Source organism: Vanessa atalanta, chromosome 20 (assembly GCF_905147765.1).
Source record: "Vanessa atalanta chromosome 20, ilVanAtal1.2, whole genome shotgun sequence".
Classification (NCBI taxonomy): Eukaryota; Metazoa; Arthropoda; class Insecta; order Lepidoptera; family Nymphalidae; genus Vanessa; species Vanessa atalanta.
The window spans coordinates 9,368,746-9,381,538 of record NC_061890.1 but is presented as its reverse complement, the minus strand read 5'-3'; the positions used below and the strand labels follow the sequence as shown (position 1 = coordinate 9,381,538).

The 12,793-nt window shown below is 34.4% G+C and overlaps 1 protein-coding gene across 2 annotated transcripts in view; it reads right to left on the bottom strand.

Moving 5' to 3' along the window:
• Positions 1-12,793, bottom strand: part of LOC125071734 (nucleoporin 88) — a 101,781-nt gene that overhangs the window by 31,358 nt on the left and 57,630 nt on the right. For both annotated transcript variants that reach the window (XM_047682085.1, XM_047682086.1), the window contains exon 2: positions 7,189-7,358. In XM_047682085.1, coding sequence (XP_047538041.1) covers positions 7,189-7,358 — 170 coding nt within the window. The remainder of the gene's footprint in view (positions 1-7,188; positions 7,359-12,793) is intronic.

Below are 12,793 nucleotides of genomic sequence, written 5' to 3'. Positions count from 1 at the left end.
ACAGGACTGATTGAACACTTATTGTGAATAAAAGCATTGTAAATCTGTTTATTTGAAATGAGCAACTATGCGAGTTTCTTGCCGTTTCTTATCGCTGGAGGCTGCTTTCCGGAACGCTACCAGTGTTTAAATATTGACGACTCAAAAACGCCGTTTACTTGAGTAAAATACATCTGATTTGATTTGGGTATACAACTTTATATGATTTTTGCTAGCGATCCACCTCAGCTTCGGTTGGAGTTTATGAATTAAGAACATTATATAATATAAATATAATGTATACTCCTAACACTCACGAATTATATAGCTTTATCCAAGTGAAAAAAAGCTTAGAATTGGACTACTAGTTTTAAAATTAGCCCTACACACAAAAAACATTAACAGCCTGTTAATTTCCCACTGCTGGACTAAGGCCTCGGCTCCTTTTGAGGAGAAGGTTTTGTGGGATGGGTTGGTGGATACAAATGTGGCAGTTGAAATTTGACACATGCAGGTTTCCTCACGATATTCTGCTTCATCGCCGAGCACCAGATGAGTTATAAACACAAATTAAGCACATGAAAATTCAGTGGTGCTTGCCTAGGTTTGGAACCGCAATCAACGGTTAAGATGCACGCGTTCTAACCACTGGGTCATCTCGGCTCTGTAGATAATATGTGTCACAAAATACCTATTTACATTTATCATAACAAGCAGCTATTCGCCGGTAAATAAGATGAATTATTAATAGCGATTAAGACGACCCCGTTCACGGACCAATCACGATCACAAGAAAATCTTCAAAATTATGTTGAAATTTCACCGACAAAAATATAATCGCATAATTTAAAATTACGTTCATTTAGCGTCGAGGTAAATGGAAAATAATGTGCGATAGTATATTAAGAGGCGGTTCGCTTTGTATCGGGTGACTGCAGCGCACGACGATAAGAAGTTATCAAAATTACGGCGACCACCGTACATTATACACGTTAGGGGCATTAATAAATGATACAGAACAGGGCTAGTTCAGTCCAGATACTTTCTCGTACCACTAACAATTCCAACTATACTGTTGGTACTTTAAAATGTCGTTAGAAATGCCTTCCAATTTTTCAAAATCTGCAAATGCTGCTCAAATTCAACAATTAAGTGGATTTCCGATGGTCAAATAAGGTTCTTCTATCCTTCAAAATGATGTATCTCTTTGTATCATTCGTATTTTCGGTAAATCAAAAACACGTCGCGAAAATATAAGCTGCAGGCCGCATGCTTCCGCGGGCCGTGCTTTGGACAGCCCTTATAGAAGATTTGGGGTTAACTAAAATTTTACATATGTAGTATGTAGTCTTATGATCAAAATTCAACTTATATGCATAGTATATATGCCATCATTCCACGCGATCACAATTTGACCAGTAGCTAATTCTAATTTTTAACCGTCTTAAAAAAGAAGGAGATTATCACTCAGGTTATATTTTTATTTTTTTATGTTTTTTAAATTTAGGGCTCAGTTATAAGTATAAAAGACAAATTGCGAACAAATAGATAACAAATATAAATAGTCTTTACTTGATAGCGCTTTGTGTAGAAGAGTGTAGACTCTTCTGGGTTGGACTCCCACTCATCAGATATTCCGGTTTGAAGGGTGGTTAAACCAATCTAACTATAGGCATAAGGGACATAAGATCTCAGATCCCAAGGTTGGCATATTGGCGATGTAAGGAATTGTTAATATTTTAATACAGCACCAATGTCTATGAATGGTGTGCCACCAGATCCATTTACCCGTTCGCCTACTTAACATTAAAAAGTCTATTACTTCTATTATAATAATCAGTCAGTGGTCAAAATTTTATTGCAATAATTATTAAGAGAAAATACGTTCCATTCCATTCTTTTAGCACTTGCTCGTGATTAGCTATGAAACAAAACAGCGGCTTGGCATTGCTGATGCTTATGGGCGACGGTGAACACTTACCACATGATAGCGTGTGATTCGTTTGCTCGTCTGCCTTGAGAGGCAACAAAAAAAGAAGGGGGAAAATTGATGGGGACGTTGCCTATTTATATTATATCGAAGATGACGAATAAGAATAAATATTACTAACAGTATTTAAAACGGGATATTTACCATGTTTTTTATTATTATTTGGTGGAGCTCGATATTTCTAAATTATCTACGAATGTCTTGTTCACGAGACTGAAATACTATTAGTAATAAAAATAACCATGTTAATTTAAAAATCTTATAAAGAATAAATATTTTTATTGAATTATTAAATATGTACGTAAATGTTAATAAATAGTTTTTTATAGACTATAGAGTAAGTTACTATAAAACCATAATTTCAATGACAATGTAAAAAAAAAATGGTGACAAGTTCTTGCAAGAATGTTCCATTCGAGGCCTAATTATCATATTTTTTTAATCCAGAATCCAGCTCTGTGGCTGAACGATATGTCCATAAAGTGCAATGTCAACTCAAGATTTGAAATCCCTGCAGACGGCAACTTTAGGCGAAACATCTTAGCATAATTAGCGGCAAAGGGGGTGTTTATTGCTAATATTAGTTGTAAGGATTATTTCTAACGGGCGAGGCGGTGTAGTGCGCCTTTTAACTGCTATTATCATAAGTCTGTCTGTTGTTTTATATCGTACGATTTGTCGTTGCCTGAAAATTTTCCCGATCGATTTTATGTATAATTCGACTTTTGTCGGTTCATTTCCGCCGTTAAATGATAAACATTAGTTTATATAAAATGTAGTTGTGAGCAGTAATTGTCAAGGTGATTGGCCAAAGAAATTTTATATTCATTATTTACTAGGTGTCGTCGGCGGCTTCGTTCGCTTTTAGGGGTCGGTCGTCAGGTTGCTATACATAAAAAATGCCTATATCCTTCCTTGGAGTTTAATCATGTTTCATACCAAATTTGATGAAATTCGGTCCAGTGGCTTGGTCGTTAAAGAGCAACAGACAGATAGACTTACTTTTGTATTTATATATTAATAAAACAAAAAAATGTATTAAAAACGTGATCATAAGATAAACCTGTATAAACCTTATAATCTCTGACGCTCTAAAATAACACGGTTATAACATAAAATCAACGGTATATTGAACTAACTAACTAGACGTAAGCACGAGCCAAATTTTAATATTAAAATTTATTTTTAACTAAGATAAGCGGTATACAGAGGGCTCTGTGCAAGCCCGTCTGGTTAGGTACCACCCACTCATCAGATATTCTACCGCCAAATAACAGTACTCTGTACTGTTGTGTTCCGGTTAGAAGGGTGAGTGAGCCAGTGTAATCATAGGTACAAGGGACATAACATCTTAGTTCCCAAGGTTGGTGGCCCATAGGTGATGTAAGCAATGGTTAATATTTCTTACAGCGCCCTTGTCTATGGGCAGTGGTAACCACTTACCACCAGTTGGCCCATATGCTCGTCCACCAGCCAATGTCGTAAAAAAAGCGGGGAACAGTCACAAGTGGACAGAGACTTGAAGAACATTGAAATTGATTTGTAACCAAGATTTAAAATCGTATCGGTACCTATTCATGTAAATATAACTTAAATTAACGTTTTGATTTAACGTTTATAGCTTATATTAGTCGAACGGATCATATGCTAATTTCCTTTATCTAGATTATCTTGAGCTTATTCTAAGTATTATAACTTAACGAAGATGACTCTTCAAAACTGTTATTACTAAATTCGAAGAACAGCAAGACGTTCTAGTATTAACTGTGACTTTTTTTATGATGACTTACCTATAAACAAATTGGCTATCCGTTAGTAAGTATATCATCATCCATTGCTGGTAAACAAGAAGTTACCAACATTGGTATCATAAACATGTAACGTCAATTGTATCAGAGATTACATTGGCTCTTATGAAAACAAAATATACGTTGTCCAAGGAAGCATTTATTTTATACGAGTTAATACCGATTCGGAATTCCGGATCTACAGAGAGAAACCGGCTAGAAAATCAAAACTTTACCGACAATTATTACACAGGCAATTAAAGACGCTTGAAATATTATTTATCCTGCATGGGAATAGCATACGAATACAAGCTGCACACTTTCTTATCGTCCATAATGAAATATTTTGTCTGGTACGTCTTATTTTTCGTCGGGTATTATTAACGTGAGATTTAAATGTATTGATTTACAAATCTCAAAGTATTGAAGCATGTTAATAAAGAATCGAGTTTGAGGCAGGAATTGCGGAGACGGAAATATTTTATTGTTCCTGATTACAAAGTATTGTTGTTAGGCGATAGAATTATTTATATGTGAGTGGTAACATGCACAAAGACCAACCAATTGAAAAGGTGACTGTATATAAATATATCTACATGTGGTAACAACATTTCAAAAACAGACTGAGATCAGACTACAACTATAATTGCGAAAGTAACAATTACATTACATTACATTAGCGGCCCGTAAATGTCCCACTGCTGGGATAAAGGCCTCTTTTCCTTTGAGGAGAAGGTTTGGAGCATGCTCCAATGCGGGTTGGCGGAATACACATGTGGCAAAATTTCGTTGAAATTAGACACATGCAGGTTTCCTCACGATGTTTTCCTTCACCGCCGAGCACGAGATGAATTATAAACACAAATTAAGCACATGAAATTTCAGTGGTGCCTGCCTGGGTTTGAACCCGAAATCATCGGTTAAGATGCACGCGTTCTAACCACTGAGCCATCTCGACTCCTTGACTTGGGCAAAGTAACAATGTATGTTTGATATATCTTCACGACGAAACCTCTGCACCAATCAGTATCATGATTGGCTTTATCCTATATATAATATTTCCGTTTTAGAATAATTCAAAAACAATATAAATTAATAATTAAAATATATGAATCTGACAGGCGTGATATTTAATCTATTGGCTAAACCCGATTCGAATGCACAAATCCAAAAACACACCACCCCAAGACCACCCTTAAGTTTGTGGATGCCGGCAAATCTTCGAATTAATTTTACTGCGGAAATATGCAAATATCCAGATATAACCGGCTAATAACATGTACGAAAGAGTGGTGACTTGGGCGCGCGAACGCGATAGATTATTTATTCGTGGAGACATTCAGTAGATCAGCTTTGGTTAATACCTAAACATTGACTAACGCCGAAAGTCATATGAGGGGTGTTGATGATGATTTTTTATTTTATACTAATATAATATCGATAAGAATAAATTAATGTTGACATCCTTATTATTATTTTAAATTCGAAAGTAACTCTGTCTGTAACCTCTTCACGCTCAAATCGCTGTATCCATTTAAATGTAATTTGGTATGGAAGTAGTTTGAGTCGCAGGAACGGACATAAGTTAACTTTCATTCCCTTAAGGGTGTGTAAGAGGTGGAAGTTTGTATCAGGAATCAATGAATTTTGGTATCGGGATAAAATTAGTGAGGGAATGATCGATAATTTTTTTTTTTAAATCTTTCTTTGTTTGCAATAAATTACAAAAAGGACAGCCATAATTGTAGTTTTCGTATCTAATTTGGGAACCTCCTTTTTTAAGTCGGTTAATAAAATATAAACGAAATGAATAGAATAAGGAGCTATTACATATAGGCTAAAATATTACGTAACATTAACATTCGTCATACATCGTTCATAACGCAACCGTAATTGAATAAGAAAATAATTATTGTCTAGTGATGTCTTGATGCATCATAAGACGCGCTGTTTGACTCGTCTTAAAGATGTTTTGTTATATAATCTTTGATATAATCGTTACCTCAGGCTAACATTATAGCCGCTTCGAGGAGCTTAATAGGTTTCAAAATTTACCGTGATAGTAGAAAATACACGATGCTTACGTGCCAGCTTTCTCGGGAACTTATCAGCCGTTATTAGATTCCAGGTGTTTAGTTTAGAGAATGCGGTTAAGCCAACCTTAAAAGCGGCATTTTGGTAGAAGAATGGTCTTATTAATATTGTTTATTAGATTCTTTGTTACGTCAATATGTGATCATCTTCATCTTGTAGTCATTTGATTTAACTCAAATTGTCTTACGAAACATTATTGTACTCCAGGCAAGAAAACTAAACTAAAAATAGGTTTACACATTCCGTGATATTTGTTAATCGATCTGCTATATTGTGCACTAATAATAATTACTGATTAATGTTAAAATTAAGTATATTTGACTAATTTTATTTGACATCCAAAAGTTTGATGACAAATTCGAAGACACGGAAAACGTCATTTTTCACGAATGATGAATGAATACCATAAGATGAGTCTTGATTTCCACCAATGATATTGCGTCAATAAAATTTAATAAAATATTTGCTTTAACTGATCCTGTTATTGGAATAGGAAATAATACGGGTTTAAATGTCAATAAATATACACAACTAAAGAGTTTTGATCTGAACTTTAACGCTTACCGAATCATGCATAGAAATGCTCCGCGGATTTTTTTCAAGTTTCATTCATTTTCAACAGACATATGTTTTGATTTTTTGTAGAAAAAAAAAATGAAGTTAACTTAGAGGTAGTTCAAGTGTGGATTGCGGAATTTCATTAAAAAGCTGTACTTATGTATAATTTGCCCCAAATCTAAAGTAGTCAGTATTTTCGGTAATTAAAAAACTTCTCTCAATAATATTTTAGAGATTATATCTCAGTCTCATAATCCGATGTAACAAATCCTATAAGACGAGAATGAGTTCTGGCGAAGGACAAACAGAATATACATGTTTTTCAAAGCACAAGAGTTGGGATATGTATAATTTCTAAATATCGGCAGCTAATGAATATTTGCTACTACAAAAAACATATTAATTACTGACCCACACCGGGATATGTATTGAGGACTTTAATACCTGCTTTGTAATTAGCTACTAGACCAACGGGCTGAAGTGCGACACTGATAAACAGCGCTCGATACTAGCTTAGCGCCGCCCAGTTTTAACAAATGCCGCCCCACTATTTTTTTAAGTGGTAAAGTCTTCAAAACACACATTACGACTCATTCATAGCAGAAAAAAGTACATATATATTTTTAATTATTAATAATTTGGAAGATAAGAAAAGCATTTTCGAAAATGACAAGTTTTTTTTTTATTTGTAATTATGTCACTTTTGAAAATTTCTGCCCTGGGCACTAAACCGGCTTGTAAATCCAGCGCTGCTGATAAATCAACTATGGTAATACTTACTTGCATAAAATAGTTTGGCTGCCGGATTCGAATAAACCGTCGCGGCCCCATCTCGACGGCAACTCTGCGACTGTAACTCCTCTGGACCCCCAGAGGCAGAGCCGACTTCCGCACTCGCTGCTCACGATATGCTCGACGGTGAACGCTGGTGGCGAAAGTAGATGGAGTTTCTATAACAAACAATTATTGTTATTTATTTTGAAACCTAAATATTTTATGAATTTGCCAAATTATTTTTGAATTTCTTTAAAAAATTACTTGATTTTTTTTTTCACTCCTGGTAAGTGTTTGCTATAATAATTATAGCAAATTATATATACAAAATTATAATTATAATATCTAAATATACAAAATTATCGCACACTTTTATATATATACAGTGCCGGCCGGTATATATGAAAAATATATGTGACACTTAAATTATTCGAAATAAAATAATAAGTAAAGCTTCCATCGACCACTCGCCTAGAACATTAGCTATAATATAATATAATTATTTATTGTATAATTCTGTAGCATATAACGTAAATTAGACCAAACTACTCGTAAGATTACTTTGAAAAAACTAATATTTTAATGATTGCACATAAATATATAAATAGGATAGATTAGGATATTTTTTAAATATCAGCAAATAATTCAGCTCGACACGAGGGCAACGAAGCGAGAATTCACCAAGAAACGTGACTATTTCGACTTATATTTAAGATTTAAGTACATGAGGATGTCAATGATTTTATAAGACATCGGATCAAAGGGCCCGTTACTCGCAATCTCGAATCCAAAACGCCAGTCGATAGCAGCCAACTATCTCGCCGGCGCCTTGAAAATATGATTATGAAACTTTTTTAATCAATAAAAGAAGCGAAAAAGCTTGCTACGCTTCCTGACTTTTTTCCTCTTTTTCGCCTTATTTCTCATTACAACGTCGCCTTGGTTCGTTTCCTCTGACGTCATACTTATAATCGTTTATCGTTTGATGGCGCCCGCGGTCCGCCGCATATTACCGAAGGAAATTGAAAAAGTTGTCTTGATCACTGGGCGAGAGATCCCAGGAACACGGGGATGAAGATGTTGGACGTTGTATTCGGGTGCAATGAGATGCTATTTAAATATAAAACAACACACTTAATATATTTTTTAATGAACGATGAATGCTTTTTATAATATCCACAAATTCATATGGTTTTATGAAATCTTCTTACTTGAATGCATGCAATTATTATACGAGCGCTTTTTGATTCTCATTTTGTAGATGTCAGTTTTACGTGAAGCCATTCGCAGTGCATGTTCGACCGAGAAAAATCGTGATAAATTCAAAATTTACCCGGCATTTTAGTTTAAAAGGAAAATTATTATTATAATGGTAGTCTGATATAAGTCAGTAATGGTATACCTATATTTTTTTTTTTATGAAACATTTTCCGCAGCCGAGGAAAGGTGTGCTCTCTCATCGGGAAGGTTTGTAGTTTTTTCCTGCTTGACTGCAGGCTGACTTGATGTGTTCGAATTAGATCCGTCGCGTGTTTTTTCTCACAGCGTATGCCGTTGTTTTCGTCCGTACGCATTGAATTGACTTAATTTGCAACATATAGCTTAGCATATATATTTTATATATAAAAGGTGTTTATTATAAACTAAAGTAAATGCTCCAACGCTGGACGAAGGCTTTGTAGTGGTTGCGTGTAACGGGAACGGCAAAATAAAAATAAAACATTTGGACATGACAAATGCGATAAATGTCACTAATATTTTAATAAGACGTCCGTAAGGATCTAAATCAAAATAAACTTTATTTGGATTGTCATTTTATGGGATTTATTAATCACTATCACTGATTCGAAATGCATTTCTGGGAAGATTCAATTGGAAACTGGATAGATCTAAACAGTAGAGCGAGTGGGGAGACTAAGGAGATCGTGGGTTATAATATCAAAATCCCGGCCAAATAGAATCCAGACCAGTCGAGCAATCAAGAACCCAACGAAGACTCAGTCAGTAAGTCAGTGAAAAGGTCATCATAAAGTTCAATACAAACTTTTCGATACCTATTTGCAATCCAAAAATTGAGATTGTATTGCTACTTGGAAATAAAATGCAGGAACATTAAAATAATAAATAATATGATTTAGCAACTGCACGGACAGCTCATATGTGGTATATACATAAAACAACTAGAGCTATAAAGACTAAGAAAAAAAAGATCAAGAAATTTTACAGATCTTCCATTTACTTACTGCGGTAGAACTAAATGGGAACCATTCCGCGTAACAGGTATAATGTAAACAAAGGGAAGTGCATTAGCCAGTGATTATCGAAAAGAATCGAAGTTAACCCTTCCGTTTTCGCTTCGGTCGTTTGAACCCCCGCTAGAGGTTTAGGAGGGTCGGTTTACAATTAATTGCCATTTTAAATAATCTAGTTAAATAAATTGTTTTCTTTTTATGAAAATTATATATGATATGGAATTTAAATAATATATTTTTAGATTAGAGTATGCATTTATATTTACAGGTCAGTGATAAGAAGCTAATCTTAAGGTTGTTTGAGTCTAAGAGAATTACATCCTTCTTGATGCTTTGACAGAGTTATTTAGATTTCCAATATATATTCGTTTAAAAATATAAATAACATTTATTTTTATACATTATAGTTACAAAGTGGGCTTACCGATGTATTATGTGGACATTATCAATAGAAACCGCCATCAACTCAATAATTACTCTAATTCAATATACGCATCGAACATAACGAAAGTATATAAATAGGAATTCCAGGCATAGAGTATCATATTTATATATTATCCTAATACTAGTTGTCGCCCTGCGGCTTTGCATGTTTGCTTGCTCGATTCAGAGGTTGTTTGTTAGATATTAGACATGAAAAATAAAGCTTGCTTTATACCAAATTCGTTTCAGTGGTTTGACCACGGAAGAACAACGGAGTTCCAATCGCATTTTTAATATTAGTATAGATAAATAAAACGTACATATACAAACGTATGCGTAATTAAAGCTGTACTAAGATAAATGCAACCATCATTATCCAATCACACGGAACGGTAAGCGATATTATATATGCAAATATAACAAGTACAATAAAAATAAAGGCCGGGGATTTCCAGGGTGGGTTATTAAAATTCGAGATGCACGTACATCGCTAAGCCTTCCACAATTAAACGAAGGTGGGTCTATCTCGGTGGGGTGGCGGGCGCAGGGTTATTTTACCATATTTAATAAAATAATACAAAAATTAAAATATTCAACCCGCGTCAGACCGTGTATCGCGATCGGTGCCCCGGACAGATATATTTTTTTTTTTCTACGCCATTTTGTTTTACGTGACCGGAGATGTGGTACGCGAAGATTATAGCGTTTGTTAAAATAATTAATACTTGCACGTATATATTTTGCACGATTGGAATTTTAATTATTATTTTAATAAAAAATATCAAATCTTTAAATTGTTGTGACTTGGTTAGACGAGTAATAAATTGTATTTTCAAGTTAATGCAAATAAATAAATATATCTCGTCATACGTGTTAATAATAATAATTATGTAATGCAATATATATTTTTTTAATTTTCAATTAAACAAAGAAACAATTATTTAATTTGTAAATTAAGCTAAGAACTGTGAAAGACATTACTCGCTACTCATTCCTAGATGGCGCTAGGAGTAGCGGATTGATATTAGGGTGATTATTTTTTTTTAATTATTTATATATTGCCGTTGAATTTGTTTACAGAATATATAACTAAAATACAATCTTTTAAATTGCATCTTTGATTTGTAAACTTAAATATAACTGTTAACTTTTTTCATAATTGTAAGATTAAAATTGTGCATCAGAGGTCAAAAATTAACTTATATATATATTGAGTTTCTTGCCGGTTCTTCTCGGTAGAATCTACATTCCGAACAAGTGGTAGCTTTACTTAAAATAGTTTGTTAAATGACGATTCAAAAGTGCATGTCAAAGCCTACTTGAATAAAGTATATTTTGATTTTGATATGTAAAGTTTATGCCTTGTAAATATAACAGTTTTTATGACAAATCAATTCTTTAAACGTGATCAAAAATGTATATAACATTGCACCCTCCCTTACGGGCGAAGACAAAGAATATTATTGAATAATGATGACACTATGAAACTTAACTAATTGATTCATTTGTTTTCGCACGAATCGATTCATTCGATTCCAAAATTATATACATATTTTATTACTACTGGAAAAACGTTTTTCTCCGTTCAAGAGTTTTGCTCAATAAACTCAATCCGAGTTAGTGGATGATTAACCACCAACCCAAAACCATGTGTTCATTTACACATGCATGTGTCTTTACTGTTATTCCTTTAATTCGAAAGAGATATATTATAACCAGGATATCTATTATGTTTGTGTGAGATTATTGCTTGTGTTCGCAAACTCATTTATATTTATATGAGATAAACGTTAAACAGTACTTAAACTTAAATTGTATTTATAAACGAACAATAAATATACTAAGTTTACCCTTAATATAATTTTACCAGTTGACTCTGTGACCGTCTGAACAGGTATCCAGGTCCATCCACACATCAGATATTCTACCGCCAACGAGCAATGCACTGTATTTTCATGTTCCGGAAGAAATTGTTAATATTTCTAATAGCACCAATGTCTATGGGCGGTGGTGAGCACTTACCATACGGTGGCCCATTAGCTCGTCGACCGGGTTGGACCGGATAAAATATATATATATACAAATATATTTAATGTTGTTCTCGAGTATCAGCAATGTGCAGTAGCCGACTCGCGGAACCTGACCTGATTATAAAAAAAAAATTGAAGCTCAAAGACAGAATAATAGTAATTAATGTATAAAAAGTAGCACCCTGTAAATATTCCACTGCGGGTTGGTTGATGATGACACACGTGGCAGTATTTCATAGAAATTCTGCGATACTTGTCTATTTAATTCGCAATAATTAGTTAAGATGCATACGTCACTCGGCCATCTCGACTATTTCACTATAGTAAAGCACGACGATATTTGTACTGCACGATGGGAACTATATGAGACTTTGAGCGTCAGGCGAGTAAGCGTAAGTCTACGAGCGTCAGATGACGTCAGCGTAAGACTTGTTTACACAGCAATTCTCGTAAGTACTTCGGCATTCACACCAATTTACTTCGACCATCAATAACTAAGCGTAATTCTTCTACATTTTACTAATGAATTTGATACAAAGCTTGCGGGCTTTATGAAAACACAACCGTTCTTAATACGGAACTAAGTAAAGCAAAAACGCCGTCGTTTAAGCGAAAACGTTTCAGAACGTTCGCCTACCACCTGTCCGCGAAACACCTTGGATGACATCGAAACGCGAATAGTTACCGAAACTCCTCACATAAATCACCTAGTTGAGAGCTACGTACTCTCTCCCGGGCCATTAGCATTTTTTATGCATAGAAATCGATCCAGCGACCGTCTAATGCCTCCCACGATACATTAATATCTTACTTTTTATGACTCTTCTGTAACAATCCGTCTCGTCTACGGGAAAGTAAGCGACATATGCGGCAGATACGAAAGTGATTTTTATTCGAAACGCGTCA